The sequence below is a fragment of the Lasiodiplodia theobromae genome (assembly GCF_012971845.1).
Source record: "Lasiodiplodia theobromae strain AM2As chromosome Unknown scaffold_22, whole genome shotgun sequence".
NCBI lineage: Eukaryota > Fungi > Ascomycota > Dothideomycetes > Botryosphaeriales > Botryosphaeriaceae > Lasiodiplodia > Lasiodiplodia theobromae.
The window spans coordinates 144,206-167,637 of NW_023336428.1; the positions used below are offsets into that span (position 1 = coordinate 144,206).

The following is a 23,432-nucleotide window of genomic DNA, read 5'->3' on the forward strand; positions in this document are numbered from 1 at the left end:
CTTCTCTCAACTCGCTCAGAGCTTCGATAAAGTCTTAAACACTTGATCCATGAACCTCAGTGCGGACAACGAGGACTCTGGCCCCCTTGCTTCCTCCTTCTCGACCTCCTCCCACTCCTCAATCTCATCATCCCCTTCCTCCTCATCACCATCCTCCCCGTCCTCCTCTAGCCCATCCACATCCCTCCAAACCCCTCTCCTCCTCCTCTCGGCCCTCGCCTCCTTCTTTATCCTCCTCCTCTCCTTCTCCTCCTCAAAAGAGCTGACTTCCAGCTCCTTCTCCCCATTCAACCCCTCCCACTGCCCGCCCTCGGCGTCGCTGCCGCCGCCACTGTCGGTCGCCGAGCTCCTATCTGCCACCGGCGCCCGCCGCGCATGCCCATACGCCTCCTCCCCCACGTCCACCCACTCCTCGCGCAAGTCCCGCTCTGCTCTGGCCCGCCGCCGCACACGCCGCGAGAACGTCGTGTTGGCGCTGGCGTCGCTGTCGGCGCCATCAATATCGTCGTCGTCGTCGCCGCCGCCGCTGGTGGTGGTGGTGGTGGTGTTGATGACAGCGATGGCGAGCTCTGCTCTGAGGTGCCGGAGAGAGTGGGGCACGATGAGCGTGGTGCGTTGGCGAGGTCTGGATGATCTTGTTGTGGGGCTGGGGTGGCGGAGGGAACATGGGAGTGGGAGAGGCTGAGTGGTAGTGGTGGTGGGCGGAGTAGGAGAAGAGGTGGAAGGTTGGACAGGAGGGAACCAGCGAGGGCGAGGTGGGTTCTCGTGTGGCTTGGATGCTAGCATCGTCGTTTGTTGTTGTGGTGGTTGTGGTGCATTTGATACGGCCGCCTTTGTGGGTTTATTTTGCAGCTGTGATGGGGGTATGGGAGGCTTGGGGGTTTGTGGCTCTTTCGTCGAAGTGGTGAAAGCAGTAGTGGCAGTGGAGGTTGTGGGAGCGGCACTCAGCTGCTCAGTCACTGCTGCAGGCGCTGTTGATGATCGTGGTTTGGTGGGACTGGACTTGGAGTTGTCTTTGTTATCTTGCTGCAGGGAGGCCCACCGCGGACGTCTGTGTACTGTGGGAGAGTTCCGTGTCTCTGAACTTCCGTTCGTCGAGCTGGCTGGTACGGCGGTGGGTTGGGCAAGCTTATCTTGAGCCATCCTTTTATATTCCTCTACAGTGAGGGCACATCGTGGACGGCAAAGATGACTCTCTGCTGCGGGGGTTTCGTATGGTCGAGACATCTTTGGCTCTCATAAGTTGTTGGATGTTGGGGCGAGCTTGTAAAGGCTTTGCCAAAGCATAGAAAAAACAAAAGCGAACGGAGGAGGGCCTACAGGCCACCTTCGCAAGGTGTAGAAAGCGATCCGTTGGATAAGGAACGTGGCTGTTGCTAGGCTGTGATGACAAGAAGCTGTGTTTGGAGTTGTGTACGTGGCGGAGGCCGTCTTGTGACGTAAATGTTGGATTAAAGTCGAGAATAGAAGCCACAATGTTTGAATAAACATGAAAATTCTCAACAGGGTTTTTTTTTGGAACCCATGGTACACTGGTACCTAAAGGGGAAAAAAACATTTTCTGAACCAAAGACGCAGTCCTCTGACCCATGTTCTTACTTAACGAGCTGGTAGCGGACGGTCGACCTTATCGTCGAAGTGTAGGCTCTATCAGGACGTCAGTTCCTTGGTATTACTTAGTTTACTACAGATTTTCTTTTTGAGGGCACTAGTTAGAAATATGTATGTACTTTACTACATGCGAAATGGTTAACGCTCTTATATGAGTTTAGTAGCAGAGTTAAGCTCTGGTTTACCTTCTATTGATTCCCTATTATTAGTACCGTTCGAAAGTGGCTACGCAAGTACAGCATCGTTTGTCTACGAACGATGAGTGAGAGACTACATGGGTATAATCAGTGCCTCTTTTCGCGGAATGAATATCTCGAAGTTTAGGGAGGTGCAGAGTTTGCGGTTAGCATTTAATCAGGCACGCAGTAATGCACGCCGAAATTCACGCTGTGAGGGAGTTGTAGTTCGATAGCGCACGGACTATGAATTTCATTTGTGAACCCATTTTTCACAAATGGACGGATCGCACAAGTACGTTGCAGTAGGTTAGATTCGGGAAGAGATGCTGTAGCAAATGATAGAGAGAGGTGTTCATCTGCAGCAAGACTGATACATAGCCCGAAAGCTCGGCTGTTTGAATGATTCACGTTTTATTTGGTTTATTTTCCATGAGCCAGGGCTTCAAGTACTCACGAATGACCGCCCATATGTCAAAGTGCAAAGTTCTCAGGACAGGTGGTATAGCACGTGGACAAGTTCAAGTCTCGGTTGTGTGCTTGTGCGGCAGCTTCCGGAACGGCTCCCGGCGGAGAAAATGCGGAGGATGTCAAACAGCGCCCGTAGCGCGCTGCTGTGAGATGGACGCAGACTGGTCTAGAAAGTTAGTCACATGCGCTGCAAGGAGCAAACTCTGTCAAAGACGCAGCGGGGTGAGGACGCGATGGATTTAAAGTGGGACATGGTTTCGGATAGAAGCTGCAGCCTCTGAAACGGCGTTCCGGATCACTGGGCGCCCCGGTGGCAGGGATGATGTGGTTCTAGAACAATCGTGGAACGGCGCGCCTGCCCAGTGCCACTTGGAGGCCAGCATGCCATGGAAGCTTCGAAGAAGGTGAGCTGAGTGAGCGTGCGTCCGCACGCATCTACTTCTATTCACTGCGCAGTGAAGCCAAAGACGCGCGCGCTTGCCAAACGCTGTTCTATGCGGTGTGACATACGAAACCCCTTAGCTACACGTGTGCAACGTCGCGTGGCCGCGTTGGCTGCGTCAGCAACGGAGGCCTGCTCCTTTCTACGTTAGCAAAGCAACTTCATGCAGCAGCATGCTCCAATCCTTTCAGCGCGAAGGGCCTTCTACCTGACACGCAGGGCCAGGGCAAAAGAGCACCATCAGTCGATCTGGAATAGGGGATAATAATTCGCAGGCCAAGAGCTGCGCGTCTTGAACTGGAAGCTTGACCCAACGTGCATGCAGCCGTCCAAGCGGCATCTGCCACTCACAATTAGCTTCCCCTTTAGCTTGTCCACATGCCCGCAATGAGGCGTCGTGCTAGGGTGTAAGCTGACGTTTGTTTGCTCGCAGCTCGAGTCCGTTTAATTTCCCTGCGCCTAAAGATTTGAGCCCCGGCAGGTTGCCTTTTGACACGTTTAGTATGGATGCAAGCCACATGATTTGAGCCGCAGCTGCGCTCGCGAATGACCCGGACTGCTGGAAACGAAGTACGGGAAGATGCGGGAATCACCCCACATGGGCAAGAGCACGGCGCATGGAGAAGCTGGTTCAGCGGCATTTCCGAATCGTATTTGTCGATCTGCTTAGCCACCTACACGTGACGGCCTGCCGCCTCGTGGCCTCCCTATGCGGCGTGGCTGGTTTCTCCACAGCCCTGCAGGTGGGAGATTGGCCTCCTGATTCAGAGGGCGCCAAGGTCAGCCGCAGGTGCCGTACGGGCTCCTGCTCGGAAGTCGGCAGGCAGAGCGTCTCCCTCCCTCGCAGCCCTACTCCTGGTCGGCGGCGAGCAGCTTCTCGACGGCGGCGACCTTGTCTTCAAACGACTGCTTCTTGTCGGTACGAGAACCAACACGAATATCCGTCTGAATCCGGACGGTCCCTTGCTGGTGCAAAAGTGTGTGCGCTTGACCTATAATCCTCATGACATCATCCCACGAGCCCTCTGCGCGTACCAATAAGCGTCACAGCCTCACTCCTGCGTGGGCGGACTCACCGAGGGTAGTGCCGGCAGAATGCATGCTGTAGTGGAGCCCGGAGCTCTGCAGCAGGCGCTGGACCGCGGCGACCTCGCGCGACACAGAGGCGGTCGCGGTGCCGAGCGGGATGAGGCAGAAGTCGGCCGTGCAGGCGGGCGGCGTGGGTAGCGCGGAGAGGTCAGGAGAAGGCATGGCGTGTGGTTGGGCGGTTTTATAGGCAGGGCGGTGGATGATTGCGTGCAGGTGAGCCATGCAGCAGCCGCTGCCTATAATTAGGAGAGCCCTAGCTTTTAATCCTAGTCAACTGACGCAACGATCACCCCCATGCAAAGCCACAGCAGTAGCAGGGCTTCCCTGCCGCACAGATGTCAAAACAGCCGTGCCAATTCTCTGTCACTTCAACCACATTCCTTGCTGCTCCGGCCGCCGACACCATCGCGCCTGCCTCCCGCGCCCCAAAATCCGTCACACCACCCGTCCCTTCCCCAATACCCAGCACCATGTGCAGCTCTGCAAGGCCGCCCACAGCACAGCACCACTACCACAACCCCACCGCTCCACCCCGGCCACGCAGACCATGGTGATCCGCGCCAAACTCGCGCGGCAGCCGCCTCGTATGTCTTCAGTTCTACCAGCTTCTCTCAGCCCGATGGACGTCGAACTCAGGTTCCGCACGGAAGTAAGGATGGTGCAGACAGGCACGCCGCCACGACCCCGCTGACTCGCCCAGGGCAACGCGAACGTTATCTTTAGGATCGCGGCGCTGGATTCCTCTCGCGACGCCGGTTCCGACGAGCCCAAACTCGACGTGCGCAACACCGAGACCTATGGCGCCCTCGAGCCGGACTGGTGCCACAGCGACGACCCGTGCAAGCAGCGCCGCTACAATTGCGAGATGCGCAAGAAACGCCGCGAGCTGCTCGCCGCCTACGCCGACAACGGCCACGTCCAGCGCACCCACGACTTCATCCGCGCCGTCAACCAGCACAACCTGACCAGCGCCGGCGACACCCTGCTGCGCCTGAAGAAGGAGATGCCCTTCTACCAGGACGACGAGACCACCTACAACTTCTACATCAACACCGTCGCCGAGTGGATCCCCCCGCGCCATCTGGTCGAGCAGGACCTCATTAACATTGGCAACGACATCATCGACCAGTGCAACCGCGAGCTGCGTCTCCAGGAAAGGACGGGCAAGCGTGATGCGAACCGCCACGGCACCTCTCTGCACGCAACAGACAAGGCCCTGGTGCTGCGGGATATGGAGAGCGACGACCCACAAAAGAGCGTGACGCTGGAATTCAAGCCGAAGTGGCTTTGGCAATCGCCCCATGCCCCCGAGGGCGCAACCCGCTGCCGCACCTGCGCGCTGCGCGCTAAGCGCATGAGCGAGGGCAAGAAGGAGTCGAAAACCCACGGCGTCCAGTGTCCCCTATCGCTCGCTACCGGCGAGCCCTCCCTCGTCAAGGACGCCATTGAGATGTTAATTGACAACCACGAGAATTACGTCGGCTGCAGACCGACGTGGCTGCAGCCTCAGAAAACACGTCGCAGCTCGACATTTCCTCTCCAGCGACCGGCCCCGAAATCGCGCGAGGATCTCATTGCTATCCTGCACGACCATTTCCAGAAAAAGCCCGATGGCACGAAAGGAGAAGGATACCGCGTTCTTGAGGGCCTGCGCAATTTGCAGAGAATGTTGGACCCACGCGGCATCCTAAGCTACAAAGGAAACCCCCCCGACGACGATTTCCTCCTGGCAATGACGCTTCGCGACTGCTCGCTTTATGTCCAAGTCCACTGGGACAGTCGGCGCGTCGAATCACGGCTAGGCGACCTCGATCCCAAGGTCGCCAGGGGTGGCAAACTCGAGCAATGGCGCGAGACGGAGCGGGGGCTGCTGAACGGAGGCTGGTACTTCGCGACACCAGGAGATGAGACATGTCTCCTAAGCAGGAAAGACCGCCCATCTCCCACCCGCCGCCCTTCACGCGCACCAACTTGATGACCCATTGGCTCATATTACCCACACCCACTCATCATTGCCTTCCCGTTCCGGTCGCGTATATTATACGTCCGTGCGCATAGCGATTTTTGCTTTTTCGCCGATGTTGCGCCACAGAGCTCGAGCTCCTACGCCTCGCTCTGCACTTCCCCGGACAGTACTCCTGATCATCTCATTCAAATCAAACTCGCTCCGCATCAATCCTCCGTCATTACACCGCCACGCTAATCTCGTCAAACAACAGAGCCTCTTCGTCGACGTGGCTTGACGAGCACTGGCTTCATACGCTTGACGAATTCGACTTGATTCCTGCGCTCATCCCGGCGAATTCCATGGCCACTGGCACCCTACGACCCAGCAAGGCAAGCTGTTGTAGACGCAGAGCACGCGAGGCGATTCGATCCTCCTGACAAACGCTCGTGACGATCTTTCGTAACACGGTCCCCGACTTTCACATGCCGTACTTCGCGAGTGTTTTCGTGCCAATAATCCACATGTACTCCTTGGATAGTGGATGGTGCGGCTAGGGGTCTCGTGGACAATCGATTGAAATAGGGATGCATTAACAACACTGAACCGGCAACCGTCGACGCGCATTGGGGAGGTCGCTATGCATCAACAATGTGTTACATGTGCTCGCGAACTTCGCCGGAATGGGTCGTATATTTTTCTATATGGAGCTAGGTCCGGAGAGTGGATGCCGGATCCCGGAATGTCGGCACAATATTCTGAAGGGACAGCGGCACAGTGCACCTTGCCCTCCCTTTGATGATACGGAGTGGCAAAAGATCGAGCCTAGAAACGCGGCTTTACGTTCGACTTGGGTGAAAGGATGATTGGCAAGAAGCAAGAAAAAAAAGAAATGAGTCGTTGAGGCTTGGATGATGAATAACGGGTGGTAGAACACCTTCTGTTCCTCGATGTTTGGCAACATGACTTTGGCTCGAAGCCAGCATGTTGCACAGCTTACTGCGAGACTAATGTTTCCGCTGTCTAAGTCATGGAATTATGGATTATCCACAGAGTGTGGACATAATGATAGCATATCTTAAGCATGTAAAAAAGCAAAGAACTGACATAAAAAATTTCAAAAGGATTAATACATCATTCTCGAAGGACCAAACTTGGAATGCTTTTGGAGATGCCACCACCTCCGTTCTCCGGTGTTCTCCGCAAGAAAACTTTCCTTATTGTGACCAACACGCCACTACCGTTTCGTTTCCATGGCGCTGGTAAAGTGGCGATTCTCGCTACTCCCTACACTCGCCAAATTCCCTCACTGCCTTTTTTCGCTTCCAAGTTGGTGGGACGAGGGCTGCATTTTTGTGTATGGCGATTATCGCCACTCCCTATCTCGCAATAGTTCCCTAGCATCCTCCCTTGCTGGCTCCACCGTGGGCTTACTGATGCAGGGAAGAATGTGCTGACGGTTACATAGTGTGTACTTTCTGGCGCACCCGCTGTCGGCTACTCTTGCCGGCTGTTTGCTCCCTATCCGGAACTATTTCAAATTGTCTACTGTCCAGTATCCTAAGATGACGTCGACAGCACCAATGCGTAACGCCAGGAGCAAAGGCAATCCGCCTCAGCCACCCCCAGAAGAGGTGCGCGGGCTTGTGTGGTGGCGCAGGACAGAAGGCAACCGCCATACCCCTGAATGAGGTGAAAGTGAAGTGATGGAACTAGCAAATGGAAATAAGGCCGGTTCAGTACATGATACAGAACAAGATACAAGCTTGCTCGACCACATCTCGAGAGTTCGTCTGCCGGCGGCCGAAAGTCACCTTGGCAAGGTAGGGGAGGCCTCATCATCTCCCCCCCTTTTTTCGCCTCCTCTTCTCGCCTCACGATAATCGGATCCATCGTCATCATCGTCATCGGCGGAGGGGCAGAAGAGTATTGGCCCCCACCGCCCCCAAAGCAACACGACTCGACCTGAAGCCGCGCTAAAAGAAGTGCCGAATGATCTCCGGTGGGTTAAGGATTTTCGGTTGGAGCGTTTAGCGCGCTTAAATTTGGTGTTTGTTTTGTGTTCGCCGTTGGACCTAATCTCTTTTGTTTTCCCCATTCTATGTCGGCAATGACTTGCCGAAGCAAAGTTCCCTATTATCGTCGTCCAGAGATCCCCTGAGTTTCGGTTGCTTGCCTGATTCTCTCCGCTCGCCCGCTTGTTCTTCGCCCTCGAATCCCATCCCCCTTTACTTCGAGCGAGTTCTGCTGTCTCTCTTGTCCCTCCCTCTTTCGCAGCCCTAGTCCCTCCTCAGCATGTCCGCAACATCAGCGTCGATGCCGTCGTAGGCATCGCCCGTTGCAAACTCGGCAAAGTCCTGCTCCGCGACACCCGCTCCCGCCCCGCTTCCGACTCTCCTCTTCTTGGCAGCGCCGGGATAGCCGCCGCTACCATTGTCGTAGCCGTTCGCCTGGTCGCTGTCGTCACGCTGGGTCTTCTGCGGCAGGATGCTGGCGGCGGCGAGGGCCTCGAGGGCGCTGGGTCCAGGGGCCGGCTCGTCGTGGCTGGGTGGCAGCTCCGAGGCGAAGCCGCCCGTCACGCCGGTCGTCGTAGGCAGCGCGAAGGCGGGCGGCGGCGTACCGACGGGGGTGATGGACTCGATGGGCGGGGGCGTCAAGCCCTCGACATCCGGCCGCTGGGGCTCGTCCAGGCCGTTGTTGCCGTCGGCGGCCACGGCGACGGGGCGGCGGCGCGGATCGTTGGCGGCGGGGCCCGAGGGCTGCGGCTCGGTCGACAGACCGCGCATGATGGCGTCCTCGACCTCGCGCTTCTTGGCCTCGATGCCGGCCCGGCGCGTGCCCAGCTCCTGGTGCGCGGCCTCGTCCTTGGCAAGCGTTGCTTTGTGGCCCTCGAGCATCTTCTCCATCGCTGTGATCAGCTCCCGGCGCGACTTTATGCTCTCGGCGACGGCGCTCTCGGCGCTCGCTAGGTTCTTGAGGACTTGTGACAGGCGAGCAGCGTGGACGGGCGGCGTCGGGACGGGGTTGGCCGGGTCGATCAGCTTGTCGTATTCATTGTAGGCGTGCGTAACGCTGGACTTGGAGGCATTGTCCGTCTTGGTAAGGGAGGTCTGGAGGGGCACCAGAGGCTGGAGCTCTTGCGGGACGGAGGAGCCACTCGAGAAGAGAGAGCCACCCAGAGTGGCCTTCTTGCCGGGACCGCGGGTCTTGTCGAGTTCTAAAGTCGTATGTTAGTTTGCGTTTTGCTATAGCTTTCGGTGGGGTGACTGAACCGTCCAAGTTCCTTTCAATCTGGTCTTGGACGGGAGCGTCGAAGATGACCCTCTGACGCCAGACCTCAATGACGCGTCGCAGCTTCTGTTGGATATCGTAAGGAGCTCCCTTGTAGGCGACAGAGGTCGACTCGGCGATGATCTGCGAGGTGTTAGCTTGGGTCGCGTGCGCTGCGAATGCGAAGACTGACCGGAGAGAAAGCGGCGACAAACTCGGTCTTCTTACGCGCCTTGGACTGCTGGACAACCTCTGTGAATCGTCAGACGGCGGTCGGATATGACGTGGTCTCGGAGCATACCGTTGGCAAGGTAGATCAAGCTGAGGCGCTTGTTCGGGGCGGAGTCCTTCAGGCGCTGCATCCACAGCTGCGCGGTTCGGTCGGCATGGCGCCTGTGAGCATCGGTGAGCGGGGAGTTGTGCGAGGAGTGGTGCATGTACGCGGTACCTATGGAACATAATCCATTGGGCGACGGTGACGATGCCCTCCTGCGTCTCATTGAGGGCCGACAGCTTTGCCTGGACGGCGTCGTCGGTGTATGCCATCTTGGCTTAGGTGCAAGAGCAGCAGGGCGCGCTATGCGGCAGGCACGGGTTCACTCTTATGTTCTACAGCTCGCGCAGTGTCGCCGAGACGGAGTGGTGGGCAGGAGAGCAACTGCGTGGAGTGGAGGATTTGCAGCACCAGAAGCTACCTCGTACAGCTCGCCGGCGTCACAAATGGCCGGGCGACGCAATTGTTCCGCTCCGTTCGGGCGCCAAGACTGCGCGTCACGGGCGTTGGCAGTGCGCTCTCCTGTGCGGCCAGGCCAGCTTGGAGCTCCGCTGCATGTCCAGCCCGACGACCTGAACACCACAACCGCGAATCGCCAACACGCACCCGACGCCGCAATCTTCCATCTCTCCGATCTCCGTCCGCTCCACGCACATTGCCGCCATGGCCGACAGGTTTCCGTCGCTGGATGAGATTGATGCCGGTAAATACCACCTACATGTCCCTGAAACGAATTGGCCATCCCAGACATGCGCTGACATGCAATCCTGCCAGGCCAGACCGAAGCCCGCGGTGATGCCAACTTCGACCTCGTTGCCGACACCGCAGACCAGGGCGACTTCCTGAGCCGCGAGCGCGCACTACTGGGCGAGGACGCCGACCAGTTCGCCGCACCTGGCGACAACACTGCCACCGTTGAGGATGCTGGCGACGATGATCTTCTGGGAGGCGGTGGCGGCGGTGACTTCCCGGCCATCGGCGACCAGGACGACATGACCGGCTTCGAGAGCTCTTTCCCGGCGATAGACACGTCCAACGAGGTTGGTATTCCGTAGTTTTGCAGCGCGCAAGCTGGGACAACAGTACGCATGCTGATGGATGTAAATAGCACATGGCTCCTGGCGGCACCATTACCGGTAGCACCGCCCCCTTCCTCCCCGGCGCACCCCAGTCCTCGTCGTTCGCTCCTGTCGCCGCCGACGAGCCTGAGCCCGAGGTCATTCGCGAATGGCGCGAGCGCCGCGACCTTGCCATCCAGCACCGCGACCAGATCTCGGATGAGAAGAAGCAAGCGACTATCAAGGCCGCGCACGAGGCCATTGACGACTTCTATGAGAACTACAACAACAAGAAGGAGAAGGGCATCGCTCAGACCCGTAAGGACGAAGAGGAGTTCCTGAACAGCAGGGACGACACCACGGCCGGCGGCACCAGCTGGGAGCGCATTGCGAAGCTCGTCGACCTGAGCGGCAAGGGAGCACGCGGCGGTGGCAGCGGCAGCGAGAAGGCCAGGTTCAGGGAACTGCTGCTCAGCTTGCGGAAGGACGAGAAGGCACCTGGCGCAACCGGCTACTAGATACCCTTGGACTGTCTGGTATGCAGATCTCCCAGGTCCTGCGTATCTTCTCTCTTTGTATCATACACGACCATTCTGATGATTGGGTCCTAGGGCGTGGGAAAAGTGACTGGTGCTTGCGTCTTCTCCCGGCGCAGTGGATCAGCAAATCATGACTTGGGTGGTTTTTATGGGGATAGAGGTAATAAGCAAAATCCGTTTTGACGCTTTACCGCCTCTGACCGTTATGATACTCTATGATCTACGTCCACGCTTATTGCTTTCGAATAAGACAAGTTTAATTCTCATTGAGCAACACTTGATCGCGAATATAGCTCGCACATGACACAGCCGGGTAAAGAGGTGTATAGAGGAGTATTGCAGCCGAAGGCCCCAAGGATAGATGGGTTTGAACAATATTCATGAGAGATTATTCGGCTTATCGTCCGGACGAGAATAATTTCCAATTTCACATTCACATCCTGATGCCAGCTTCAACTACTCATAGCGTAAGGTGTTTTTTTTTTAAATAAAAAGAAGCAAACACATGTAAGCAGTAGAAGTATCATTATCTACACATGACGGGAGCGGAAAACAAATTCACGCTGTAAAGAGGTGGGGTGGCCTGCATTTTAGCCCTAATTTTTTCTTAGCTCTGGGCGTGCTACATCTGCGAAGTGCACCACCCCTCAACCTAGCGCTATCTGCATAACAGCAGTGTCTCTGCCATCGGCTCTTGCCCCGTCTCGTACGGTGGAGCGGAGGGTTCCGCTCGAAATGGAGAGGGACTCCAGTCGGAGTGGCGCTACCAAAAGCCCCGCCGAGTAGCCACACGCCATGACTCAGGCACTAAAGCCAAGGCGGTTTTCTTTTCCTCTATCATTTTTTTTGTGGCACGCACAACGGTGACTCTTCTGCTCTTGTCCTTCGTATAGTTGGTTCCAGCTTCTGCATCGAAGGCCGCTCGCTATAACTTTCAATCTTTTCAGCTCTGTCGCTTATTCGCCACTCGTCTTTTTGTGAGACAGAAATTTCAGCTCGTGCTTCCGGCCTTTCTCTGCTCTTTCCCCACACCGCCATCTTTGCCGCTTTAAGCAAGATGAGGGAGGACCTGGAGCCCCAGGCAACGAGCAGCCCGGAGACTGCAATTGGGCAGGACGTGGAGAAGGACGCTGCCATTCACGACACCACCCAGCTTCCCAAGGGTGACGATGTTTCCAGTTCCAGCACTGCAAGCTTGCTGCGGCGGCTGACTTCCTGGGGCGTCGAGGTGCGTGGGATCGCGCCAGTGCCTGAAAAGGACCAGACCAAGACCCAATACCATAATGTCTTCTTCCTGTGGTTGAGCATGCTGGTCAACCTGCTTCCGTAAGTCTGTTGAAATCTCAATCGACGTAAGAGAGTAAAGGCAGTTTAATGCTAATTGAACTTTTGAAGCATCATAACGGGCATGCTCGGCACATTGGGATACGGCCTCAGTCTACGAGACACTTCTCTCACCATCATATTCTTCAGCCTTCTGTGCTACATCCCCACGGCCTACGTGAACATCCTGGGCCCGCAGACCGGGATGCGCCAAATGGTCTCAGCACGTTATTCCTTTGGTTTCTTTCCCGTCACTATCGTCGTTGCCTTGAACATGATGACCGTAGTCGGCTTCACCGTTATTGCCGGAATAGTCGCGGGCCAGTAAGTCGACAAGCACGCGCTGTCTAGGCTCGCACACTGACGTCTACTAGAACCCTTTCTGCCGTTTCTGACGGAAGAATCTCAGTCGCCTTAGGAATTGTCCTGACTTTCGTCGTAGGCCTGTTCATGTCCTTCTGCGGATACAAGGTCATCCATATCTACAACCGGTGGTCATGGCTCGGTGTCCTTATCTGCTTCATCATCATGACTGGCTGTGGAGGAAAGCACCTTTCCGAGCAGGTCGAGGCTGAGCCGGCTGACGCGCCGTTGATTCTGAGCTTTGGATGCTTGATCGCTGGTTTCTCCATTGCCTTCGCGGGAATCATGTCTGATTATTCCGTTTACTACAAATCTACTGCCCCAGTGTAAGCCACACCAGACGGACGTCAGGTGCACGTAGAATGCTAAGACAGAGACAGCACTCGCATGTTCTTCTACCCCTATCTAGCGCAGAACTTGTCCACCATCCTGCTCATGGTACGTATTCGTCACTCCTCTTATCCGGAACGTTAACTCACAGTCCGGGGGACAGATCCTTGGAGCCGCAATCGGCGGCGCGGTCCCGAACGTACCGGCGTGGAACGAAGGCCACACGCGCTTCTCGACGGGCGGCGTCCTCGAAGCCATGCTGCGGCCGGCCGGCGGCTTCGGCAAGTTCATCGCCGTGCTGCTCGCCTTCTCGCTCACCGGCAACGTCAGCGCCTCCATGTACACCGTCACCCTGAACTGGCAGCTGCTCGTGCCCTGGTTCGTCCGCATCCCGCGCATCGTCTTCTCCGTCGTCACCACCGCCGTCATGATCCCCGTCGCTATCACCGCCGCCACCGATTTCTTCGACTCGTTGGAGAATTTCTTGGGCATCGTTTCGTACTGGTAAGCAATCACTTCACCCGTTTTCAGCTCTTGATATCGAAGCCTCATTCTGACTGATATGCTCTTTTTTCTTAGGCCTGCTGCTTTTGCTGCCATCGTCATTGTTGAGCACCTCTACTTCCGTAAGGGTGATTCGTCCACGTACGATAGGGACATCTGGAACAACGCCGGAAAACTCCCGAGCGGCATCGCGGCAATCACGGCTGGTGTCGCATCTTTCGGACTCGTCGTCCCGTGCATGGCTGCGACCTGGTACACGGGTCCCATTGCGGAACATACGGGCGACATTGGCTTCGAGGTTGCGTTTGCCCTGGCTGGGTTGCTCTATGTGCCGTTGAGAACGCTTGAGATCAAACTGCAAGGACGCTTGTAGGAATGGCGCCTTTAGTTGCATGCTTTCAACAGCGCAGCATTGTTCTAGATTAGAAATACTATTATATGTTAAGCTTGTGGTGATTCACTGTGCAGTTTGTGGCATGGCAAAGAAACGCCATTTCGTAGAGCTATTTTCAAGCGTCACCCATGTAGTGAGGAAAAAGTCTCTTAAAAGCCTAGAAAAATAAGCTAGAGTAAAGAAAAGAGATATACAGTGGCAGAAAATCCTTTCAGATCCCCATAAAGTTATCTTTAAGAGGCTGGCGTATAAATTAGAATAAGTTCAGCCCATAGCTAAAGGGTAGGAACTTTATAAGAATTGGAAGTACAATAGGCGTTACTATAATACAATTCCCCCCTTTCGTATGTAATTATGAAGATTCTTCAATATTACGCTACAATAAGACTGCCCGCAACTCCTTCTTAAAAGTCGCAGAAAACTGAATGCTGACACTTGCTATTTACAAGTTCAGTCACTGAACGACACAAAGGATGGTCTGCCTACGGGAGCTCGCCAAATCACTAGTATGCCATGTCAAAAGAACTTGGCCATAAGGTAACGGTACTTGGGCCATTTCTCGCTTTTTTGTCCGTTTTTATATTCCTTGGGAAAGGGAAGAGAGGGGAAGGGGGTAATGAAACATAACGCCCACGAGCCATCAGTCCGTAAGCACGATAGATCGGGAAAGACTTGGTTTAAAATCATAATTTTCATTGCACATACAATGTAATATGTACTAGTAGTCGTTGACATCATTGGAAGAGAAACAAAAGCATAATTTCTATCCCTTCCCGTAATCAATCCGTGCTTTCCAACGCGGCAAACGCTCAAACCCTCTCCTCCTGCACATTCTCGATGCGCTTCTCCTCGCCAGCCTTCTCCGAGTTGTACGCCTCGGCCAGGGTGCTGGGCTCGGCATCGCTGATCTGCTTGCCCTTGCGACCAATGAGGTACCAGGGCAGCTCGAACATGCGATCCATGCTCTCGAGCGACTTTCCGCTGGTCTCGGGTAGGAAGAACCACACCCAGATGAAGCCGATGAAGGTGATGGCGGCGAAGAAGAACATGGTGCCCGAGTTGCCGAGCGCGATGAACATGCTCGGCACCGCCTTGCTGTTGCCCCACTGGTTCACAAAGTGGATCGTCATGGCGATCGAGCCGCCGATGGCGCGCAGGCGCAGCGGGTAGATCTCGCTGTTGATCAGGTACTGCACGCTGTTCCAGCCCAGCGCCCAGCCGAAACCGCTAAAGTAGATCATGACGATGGCGCCCATGGCGGCGCGCTTCTGTGACGGGCTCTGCGGAGCACCCTCGTCCGCGACGCCTTTATCGATGGCCAGGAAGATGGCCATGTACAGCATGGAGAAGAACTGCAGCGCGATGCCGGAGCTGAGCGAGCGCTTGCGGCCGATAAAGTCGATGAGGAAGAAGGCGCAGAGCAGAGCAGAGACAAACTTGACCACACCAAAGATGGCGGTCGCGAAGAGCTTCTCAGACTGGCCGGTCGTGCCCATCATCTTGAAGTACTCCGGAGCATAGATGGTGATGGAGTTGGCTCCGCTCCACTGTGACAGCAGCTGCGAGAAGAGAGACAGCATAAGACGGTAGCGGTTGGCCGACGTAGAGAGGAGCTCCTTGACGACTCCCCAGCGGGAAGCGCCATGAGTGGCCTCGGCCTCGCGGTTGAGCTGGTCATTGATGTCAATGATCTCAGTCTGGACAAACGGATGCGACGCCGGAAGCTGGCGCAGGCGTGCGAGGTTTGCAGAAGCCTCCTCGTGCCTGTTGACTTTGATAAGCCAGCGGGGAGATTCGATCGAGCCGAAACTGAGGCAGAAGATGATTCCGGCGAACATCAGATGCAGGCTGTTGGGAACAACCCATTGGTTCTGGCTATCATCGGAGATGTGAAGAGACGAGCCCCAAGAAGCGAAATAGCCCCTGAAGTGATTTTTAGATCAGCGAGTGTTCCCATGATTGAGATGCTGCATATGCTTTTCAAGCAAGATTGACTTACAGCATGATTCCAAGGTACACGCTACCGGCGAACATGCACACGCAGAGACCTCGGAGCGCCCTCGGGGCAATCTCTGCAAGATAGGTGGGAGCAACGACGGTGGTCTGACCAATGCCAACGCCAGCAATGAAGCGGCCAGCATAGACCATGCCGATGTTGCCATTGGCCGAAGCCGCAAGGTAGATAGCGATACCAGTAACCCAAACCAGGCAGAGTTCACGCGTTGCCCACAGGCGACCGATCTTGTCCGTTATCCAGAAAGCAATGATGGCACCGAGGATAGAACCCATTTGCACCATGGAGGTGATATTCGAGAGAAGGTTGGCCTGTTCCGATTCGCTGAGAGACGGATCCTCGAGACCGAACTTGTTGATGAAAGAGTGCTGCTCGGCCGTGGTGCCGGTAAGACCCTCGTCGAGACCACGGGCAGCGCCCATCAGGCCGAACACTGAAGCATTGTCAGTCAATGCAGCCGTCGTGGCGGTGATACGTGTAGCCTACCGAACACGCCATAGAAGAGGCGCCAGTTGCGCACCTCCTTGGGGGTGTCTTTGAGCGCTTCCCTGTAGATTCCCGGCATGGCGGCGGTAGGATAGGATGGAGGGGATCAGAAGAGCAGGAGAGGCAGAAGGAGGAGGGAAGGCAGGAGAGCACACCGCCGAACACAGATAGCACGACCGCAGCTGAAGAGCCTCAAGCACAGGCGGGGAAACAGGAAATTTATATTGCACGGCATCTGCGCATTGCGCGGAGCGGAAAAGACTTGGCTCACGCGCGCAACCTTCCCCGCCACGGCGCTCCCCACCATGAGGCTACAACCCAGCTTAGCGCAGGGTTCTGTGTGGAGACTCCAGACTCGCGTTTCCCTTCAGCGGCGAGGCGTGCAGCAGCCGCGTCCGAGTCATTTTCGCGTGGGTGGCCAGGACGGATGAGGTGACATTGCCGGAGAACAGTGTTCGAAACGGACGTCAGGGCGGGGATAGCGAGGCCGGGAGATAGATCGCGGGCTCGAGCGCTGGGGCGCCATGAGCGAAGGATTGGGCTGGGACGTGTGTGATAGGACGGCGGCAGCCGTCTGTGGTTGCACGCGGCGGCGGCCCTCCGCAACAACCCCCGCAGTCTTGGCAGACTTGGCCGCATAGAGCAGTCCGTCCCGTTGGGTAACTGCAACGCTGGGCACGGCTTACTTTCGGGGCGCAGACTGGCCGGTGTCTTTGGCAGAGGCTTCGAGAGCTTGATCGGTCGGCTAATTGCCACGCCGTCAGAGGCGGCGCATGATCGGTCTTGGGTGCAACGTCTGCTCGTCGCGCTGAACTCTGAAAAGCATTTTTGAAGCAGACGGCTTGCGCAGCCGGACAGTGACTGTCCACGTGTGTGCCTGCCGTCTCACCGCAACCATGTGCCGTTCCATGTCGTTCCATGCTCGAAATTCGGACAGACCCACCAGGCGACCGGGCCTACGCAAAACATACTGATAAAGCGAGAAACTCAGCAGCTGCTACTGGCCGAGAGCGGCCTTGGCGGGCGGCTTGGCGCGCTAGTTCGGTCGGTAGATGATTGCTGCGAGATCGTTCGAGCGGTCGTCTCGCACGGTAGCCCGGCTTGTGGGCTCGGTTTTCTGGAGAGAGCGGCGGATTAATTTCCGAAACCAGAGAAGCTCCAGCTTTCGACGCGTGGAGAAACGCCGGCTCTCGCCCCACGCGGGGAAGCTTGTCCCTGCCTCGTCTGTAACGATTTTCTGTCGTTTGACACACAAAAATCCCGGGGTTCTGCACCGTGACGCTGCGTTTTGAGAGCTGTAGAATTGAAAACTGGACATTTCTGCGGCGCGGCGCCAGGCAGCGCATGCCGAATGATCAAAGGCCGACGTAACCGGGTAAATTGCCCCAGTGCCGACCGACATGGATGCCTTACTCGGTCACCGAGGCGCTTTGGTGGCGTCGCTCAGGCCATGGGCTTGATGCCGTCCGCACCAACCAGCTTTGCCTCTTTGTTGAGCGCGGCGACCTCCGTTTCCACATACGGTATACCGTTTCGCTCGCGCTCTTCCTGCCTCAGCTGCTCGATCTCCCCGGGAAAATAGACGCGCTCCACGCCCGCCATTTTCTCCGACCCGACCACGCGCTGGTACAAGTAGTCCATACGCTCCTTGAAGTCCTCCAGGCTCATGAACAGGTCCGGCTTGATGGCGACGAGGAAGTGACCCACGTCGGCAGGCCTGGACGGGTCGTATGGGTTAGTGACGTGGCCTGCGAAAGCGCTCCCTGACAGCACTCCACTGAAAACGTCCATCATTATCGCTAACGCCGAGCCCTTCGGTCCGCCCATAGGCAGCATCACACCCTGTAACGCCGAGGCTGGGTCGTCCGTCTGCTGTCCCTCCGCGTCCAGCGCCCAGTCGCGAGGAATCTTCTCCCCGCGCCGCAGCGCCTTGTAGATCTTACCTCGCGCCGCCACCGACGGCGCCATGTCGAGGATAAAAGGCTTCGACTGCCCAGCCGGAGCGCCGCACGCCAAGGGAGACACGCCCATGAGCTTCTCGCGCCCGCCCCAGACCGGTAGCGCCGGCGACGAATTCGTGAAAACGAGGGACATGAGGCCGGCGTCCAACGCCTGCTGCACCACCCATGCCGACATCCCAAAGTGATTCGAGTGCTTGACGCTCACCATGCCGATTCCGAACTCCTTGGCCATCCGAATGGCAGCATCCATGCCAAGCCGTGCCGCCACGAACCCGAAGCCGTTCTGGCCGTCGACCTGGGCCACCACCGGAGTGACCTGCTGCAATGTCGGCGATGCTTTCGCATTGAGGACTCCTTGCCGGATGCGTTCCATGTACGATGGGATGCGGTTGATGCCATGTGTGTCGACGCCGCGAAGATCGGCCGCGACAAGGCACTTGGCGACAATTGCGGCGTTCTCGGGCGGCACGCCATTTCCGACAAGCACGTCTTGGACAAACTTCTCGGCGTCTTGGGCTCGGACGAGAACTGGCGTGGATTTGGCTTCCTCGGCGCTGCTGACGGGGGCGTTGGCGGCAGACATTGTCGTGATTGGGTGGCGTGAGAATTGCTGATTTTGCGTCTTTAGTGCCTTTCGGGTCAACGTTGTTGTTGAGTAGGGCCTGGGACACTGCCGGGATACTGTCAAGGCGAGATGCTCAGTGAAGATGTTCCTGGGAAACCAAAAGTACAGGCACTGATTCGAGCGAACTGGCAGAAATTTGAGCACGGAAAGAAGAACTCTTGAAGAAAAAAATGAGCTTGAGCGCAAAGTTGAGATATGAGAAGGAGCGCTCCGACGGAGGCGGGCCGAATCCGCAAGTCGAGACGGAGACTCTCCGGATGCCGCTGTGGAGTCGAACTCAACGGACCGCTCGCGGCGCGGCACAGTCAGCAAAGGGTAGCGTACGGGTTACCGGACATAGCTTCCCGGAGCGCTTGGATACTCTGCTTGTTTACTTTTCAGGACAGAACCAAGACGTGCTGACATGCCAACAATTCCACGACAGGTATCAGGGCCGTAAGTTCCGGATGACAGCAGCTAATTTCCGCGTCGGCTTCGTGAGGGTTGTTCCATTGCGCGCTGGTGTCGTGTCATTGGAGGCCGAATGTTGTGGGGAAGAGCGGTGGCGGCGGGGTTCGGCAAACAAGAAAAGGTGGCCGTTCTCCGATGCTGGATGACGTAGCTCTGTGAGCGGAGTTTCTCCAACACCACAACACCACAGTATGTCGGTCCTCACCAGTGATCTCAGCTCCCACCTTGCCCTCGTCACCGGTGCAAGCGGTGGCATTGGAAAGGCAACATGCCTAGCTCTTGCTGAAAAAGGCTGCTCCATTGCCGCCCACTATTACAGTAACTCTGATGCTGCCAACGCTCTCGTTGATCAGCTGAAGGCCAAGGGCGTGAAAGCGCAAGCTTTTCAAGCAGATCTAAGCAGCTATGATGAAGTATGTCAACGGAGATCTTTGACGACGTGATATTCTTCTTTTTATTTATTTCGGTGACACTTTCCGCTTACTCAAGATTCTGATTGGATTCAAGTCAAAGTGCCTACATTGCACATCCGTGTACGATACAGTCTCCAGAAATACTGAAATATTCAACAGGTTCGAAAACTCCACGCCTCGGTGTCCTCAGAACTCGGAGCTCCTACAATCCTCTTCAACAACGCTGGTAGCACGTTGTCCAAACACGGTCTCCGCTCCGCCTCCGAAATCTCGATCGAGGACTTTGAATTGACCTGGCGCTCGAACTGCGGCTCCGCATTCCTCCTCACACAGCTATGTCTTCCTGATATGGAGAAAGCTGGTTGGGGACGCGTCATTTTCTGCTCCAGTGTTGCCGGCCTCAACGGCGGGGTAGTCGGTCCACACTACGCGTAAGCATCGGCTTCCGACGTGTATGGTCCATATGATGCTGAACTTCTATTGGTACAGGTCTTCCAAGTCGGCGCTGCATGGGCTGATCCATTGGCTCGCGGGAGCTTATGCTGCAAAAGGCATCACTGTCAATGGTGTCGCTCCCGCTCTTATTCAGGACACAACCATGCTTCCGGGAGCTAATGAAGAGCTGGCAAAGAGTGAGCATCTTTTACCCTTTTGAAAGCATCGCTAAGATGAAAACTGCTAATAACCAAAGAACTCCCCGTCGGACGCCTTGGCCGCCCAGAGGAGATTGCAGAGACAGTGATGTGGATGGTCAAGACTGGCTATGTAACGAACAAGATTATTACTGTGGACGGCGGGTGGGTCGCACACTGAGCATATATTCGAAATAGAGTCGTGTTCTATTTGCTCCACTGTAATATGTTTAAGTATAAATATGACAGTGTCGCATTAACCATATTTTTTATAGGCCATATAGGAATGTAAAGTGGTAAATCTATTGCGTTTCTGGTTTCTCGTGAATGATAATACACTCCTCACACAGATGATTGAAATGGCTATTTCGATGCGGCATAGGCTTTAAAATTACACTGGAATATATAAATGTTGATTCAACTCCTTACATAACAGAGTACTATATCCTTAGTGAGAAGGGTTCCGAAAGGTCAAACTCCTTTCACTCGCCATTGAAAAGGAGCCAGAGGGCAATAAGCTGTTACATAAATTCTAGAGAGAGCTATATCATTGTGGTCATTGTTTACAATTTTAGTCTTGGCCGTTGTGTGCTAAAGACCCTCTCAAACCATGGGCGTTTAATACGTTCTAGAACGTGATCCAGAAAGCAGCAACCGGAAATGACCGTACGTAGTCTGCCAGACTAGATGACAATCACTATCTCAGCACATCTGACTGCCCGTCACTACGGCTTCCTCTCCAAGCTTCCATCCGGCCAACCTCTCGACTAGCTCCTCCCCGTACACCGGCTGCTTGTCCTCATCCCCCAACAGCCCCAAATAATATGTGATATCCCTTCCATCCCGCTCCCTCACCTCGAATCCATTCCCCAGGAATGCAAACCGATTCTCATTCCAGTACACAATTTCAAAATCCTCGTACCTCGGCGCTTTCATCAGCTCCATGAAGTGCAGACGCGAGCCAGGATAGACGACGACCTGGCCATCTTTCCTCCCCTGCTTGAACCAGCTGCTGCAGGGCTGCGTCCAGGCTGTGCGCTGCAGATACAAATCGGCATGTTGGCGGAACTGCGCCGCCGCGTCGGTGCGTGGTGCCAGCGACTTGATACCTTCAACTTGCACCTTCGTGATGACGGCGAACATGTAGCGCGTCCACGCCTCGATCAACGGCATAAAGCTGCCGTGGCCGAGCGGACCGTAGGGCCCGCAGAAGGAGAAATAGTTCGGAAATGAGGGGATTCCAATGCTAAGGTAGGATGTGACGTTCATATCTGTTTCCTCCTTTTCCTCGCCAGTGACCGGGTCTACGGCGGTGCGCCGCCGCGTCCAGAGGTCGCGCAGGTCGCGGCCGTGCGCGCGGAAGGGGAAGGGGGGAAGCCAGGTTGTGTCGAAGCCCGTGGCACAGATGATGACGTCGACGTCGTGGTGGACGCCGGAGTGATCAATGAAGCCGCTTTTTGTAATCTGCTGGAGCTGGTCTGTGTAGATGGTTGCGTTCGGAGCGGAAAGAGCTTCTAAGTAACCGGGCGCGGGCGTGGGGCGACGGCAGCCGGGGTTGAAGTCTCTTGGTATGATTGCGGAAGCAATATCCGGGCGGGTGGAGAGCTTGCGGGTCATTTGGGTGCGGGCAAAATCGCGAGCGACTTTGCTCTCTGTTCAGTATTTGTTAGTGGCCGGCGGTGTAATTAGCACATGGAGGAGCAGATTTGGCCTGATGTTTATCATTATCGTGGCCCGCAGTTCGTACCTGGAGAGCCTTTGAGGATGAATTTGAAACGCTGGTTCAGCTCGTTCTCGATCTGTTTGCGATACTCAAGATACTTCTGTGGATTTTGTTCCAGGTAGCGGATCTGTTCTTCGGTATCTGCCCAAACGTCAACATTAACAGACACACAAGAGCGGCAGACGCACAGGCGAAGTTTGCGCCGTCGGGGCCAGCCCAGCTTTGAGCAAAGGCTGCGGTTACCCATATTGGATTTCGGATCCAGTGATACAGCTTGTCGACTTTTGGTGTGATGGCAGCAACTACCTGGACACCGCTGCTTCCAGCACCAATGACTGCGACCTTCTTTCCGTTAAGATCATAGCCTTCCTCGTAGTTAGCACTGTGCATTAGCTTTCCGGTAAAGTCATGTAGTCCAGGAATGCCAGGCCATTTCCACTTGTGCAAAACGCCGCCGGCGTTGATGAAGAACTCGGCGGCATCGTCGAAAACGTCGTCGGTCAACAGGTTCCTGATTCTGAATCTCCACACACCGACACGATCATCCCACTCGGCTCTTTCGATCCGGTGTTTCAACCGCACATACTTGTTAATGAAATCGTTCTCCAGTTCGATGTCTTTGAGATAGCGCCAGATCTCGGGGGAGTAGGAATAGAAATGTGACCACTGCTTGGGCTTCCAAGTGAACTGGTAGTTGACCGACGGGACATCGCAAGCACAGCCAGGGTATCTGTTCACAAGCCACGTCCCACCAATGTCGTGGTTCTTTTCATAGCAAACAATTTCGACGTTTTCAAGCTCCTCTTCGGCCTTCTTGAAGACATTCAGAGACGAAGCACCAGCTCCCATCAGGACGACTTTGATTCTCCGCTTGGTCCCCATAGGCTGCTCCAGAATGCGGTAGCCTTGCTCGTCAGCTTCTGGGGGCGGCGGGCCAGCGTAGTCATCTTCATTGAAGTGCAGTTGCTCGTGCGCGCGAACGCCGTTGGCGGATCCCGAGTCAATGGCCATTGCCTCGGACCCGGAGAAATTCTGTGGCGCCGAACTAAATTTGGAGGTTGCGTCGATCAGCTCGCTTGCCAAAACGACTGAGGGTGTTGTACACGCGCTAACGCCTGGGCAAAGGGGTTGATGTAAGCTGACGTCGAGACTGCAGCAATGATGAAGGGAGGATTCTGGTAAATTCAAGATCGAAAGAGACGGCAATGGGCAGAAAACAGCACTCCAAGCACGCGAGCTCTAATAAGCACTTCGTGAAGAGGACGGATATAAGAGCTTATGTGCGGGGTAGGCGTGAGTACCCGAGGAGCGCGAGGGCCGTGTCAGACACAGCAGCGTG

General features: G+C 55.8%; 10 protein-coding genes across 10 annotated transcripts; 4 read left to right on the forward strand and 6 right to left on the reverse strand.

The window, feature by feature from the left end:
• Positions 1–15: 15 nt before the first annotated feature.
• LTHEOB_7326 (uncharacterized protein) lies at positions 16–786 on the reverse strand (the record flags this gene model as incomplete). Its single annotated transcript, XM_035516680.1, has 1 exon — positions 16–786. The coding sequence occupies one exon, from the start codon at positions 784–786 to the stop codon at positions 16–18; it is 771 nt and encodes a 256-aa protein (XP_035371297.1).
• Positions 787–3,549: 2,763 nt separating this feature from the next.
• Positions 3,550–3,951, reverse strand: LTHEOB_7327 (Cell wall biogenesis protein; the record flags this gene model as incomplete). The annotated part of the gene is made up of 2 exons (XM_035516681.1): positions 3,550–3,725; positions 3,777–3,951. 2 exons carry the CDS (start codon positions 3,949–3,951, stop codon positions 3,550–3,552), a joined length of 351 nt encoding a protein of 116 aa, XP_035371298.1.
• A 457-nt stretch (positions 3,952–4,408) lies between these two features.
• LTHEOB_7328 (Inositol-pentakisphosphate 2-kinase) lies at positions 4,409–5,764 on the forward strand (the record flags this gene model as incomplete). Its single annotated transcript, XM_035516682.1, has 2 exons — positions 4,409–4,438; positions 4,490–5,764. 2 exons carry the CDS (start codon positions 4,409–4,411, stop codon positions 5,762–5,764), a joined length of 1,305 nt encoding a protein of 434 aa, XP_035371299.1.
• Positions 5,765–8,013: 2,249 nt separating this feature from the next.
• LTHEOB_7329 (uncharacterized protein) lies at positions 8,014–9,550 on the reverse strand (the record flags this gene model as incomplete). Its single annotated transcript, XM_035516683.1, has 5 exons — positions 8,014–8,951; positions 9,007–9,148; positions 9,198–9,256; positions 9,306–9,397; positions 9,453–9,550. The coding sequence occupies 5 exons, from the start codon at positions 9,548–9,550 to the stop codon at positions 8,014–8,016; spliced, it is 1,329 nt and encodes a 442-aa protein (XP_035371300.1).
• Positions 9,551–9,941: 391 nt separating this feature from the next.
• LTHEOB_7330 (Clathrin light chain) lies at positions 9,942–10,854 on the forward strand (the record flags this gene model as incomplete). The annotated part of the gene is made up of 3 exons (XM_035516685.1): positions 9,942–9,981; positions 10,053–10,318; positions 10,387–10,854. 3 exons carry the CDS (start codon positions 9,942–9,944, stop codon positions 10,852–10,854), a joined length of 774 nt encoding a protein of 257 aa, XP_035371301.1.
• Positions 10,855–11,932: 1,078 nt separating this feature from the next.
• LTHEOB_7331 (Purine-cytosine permease) lies at positions 11,933–13,768 on the forward strand (the record flags this gene model as incomplete). The annotated part of the gene is made up of 6 exons (XM_035516686.1): positions 11,933–12,201; positions 12,271–12,522; positions 12,573–12,887; positions 12,942–12,999; positions 13,055–13,395; positions 13,471–13,768. 6 exons carry the CDS (start codon positions 11,933–11,935, stop codon positions 13,766–13,768), a joined length of 1,533 nt encoding a protein of 510 aa, XP_035371302.1.
• Positions 13,769–14,598: 830 nt separating this feature from the next.
• On the reverse strand, positions 14,599–16,368 carry LTHEOB_7332 (MFS quinate transporter; the record flags this gene model as incomplete). Its single annotated transcript, XM_035516687.1, has 3 exons — positions 14,599–15,712; positions 15,789–16,236; positions 16,290–16,368. 3 exons carry the CDS (start codon positions 16,366–16,368, stop codon positions 14,599–14,601), a joined length of 1,641 nt encoding a protein of 546 aa, XP_035371303.1.
• Positions 16,369–17,732: 1,364 nt separating this feature from the next.
• LTHEOB_7333 (Malate l-lactate protein) lies at positions 17,733–18,833 on the reverse strand (the record flags this gene model as incomplete). Its single annotated transcript, XM_035516688.1, has 1 exon — positions 17,733–18,833. One exon carries the CDS (start codon positions 18,831–18,833, stop codon positions 17,733–17,735), a length of 1,101 nt encoding a protein of 366 aa, XP_035371304.1.
• Positions 18,834–19,516: 683 nt separating this feature from the next.
• On the forward strand, positions 19,517–20,551 carry LTHEOB_7334 (Short-chain dehydrogenase/reductase SDR; the record flags this gene model as incomplete). The annotated part of the gene is made up of 4 exons (XM_035516689.1): positions 19,517–19,738; positions 19,898–20,169; positions 20,228–20,370; positions 20,430–20,551. The coding sequence occupies 4 exons, from the start codon at positions 19,517–19,519 to the stop codon at positions 20,549–20,551; spliced, it is 759 nt and encodes a 252-aa protein (XP_035371305.1).
• Positions 20,552–21,072: 521 nt separating this feature from the next.
• Positions 21,073–23,104, reverse strand: LTHEOB_7335 (Cyclohexanone monooxygenase; the record flags this gene model as incomplete). Its single annotated transcript, XM_035516690.1, has 3 exons — positions 21,073–22,022; positions 22,118–22,234; positions 22,282–23,104. The coding sequence occupies 3 exons, from the start codon at positions 23,102–23,104 to the stop codon at positions 21,073–21,075; spliced, it is 1,890 nt and encodes a 629-aa protein (XP_035371306.1).
• Positions 23,105–23,432: the final 328 nt, after the last annotated feature.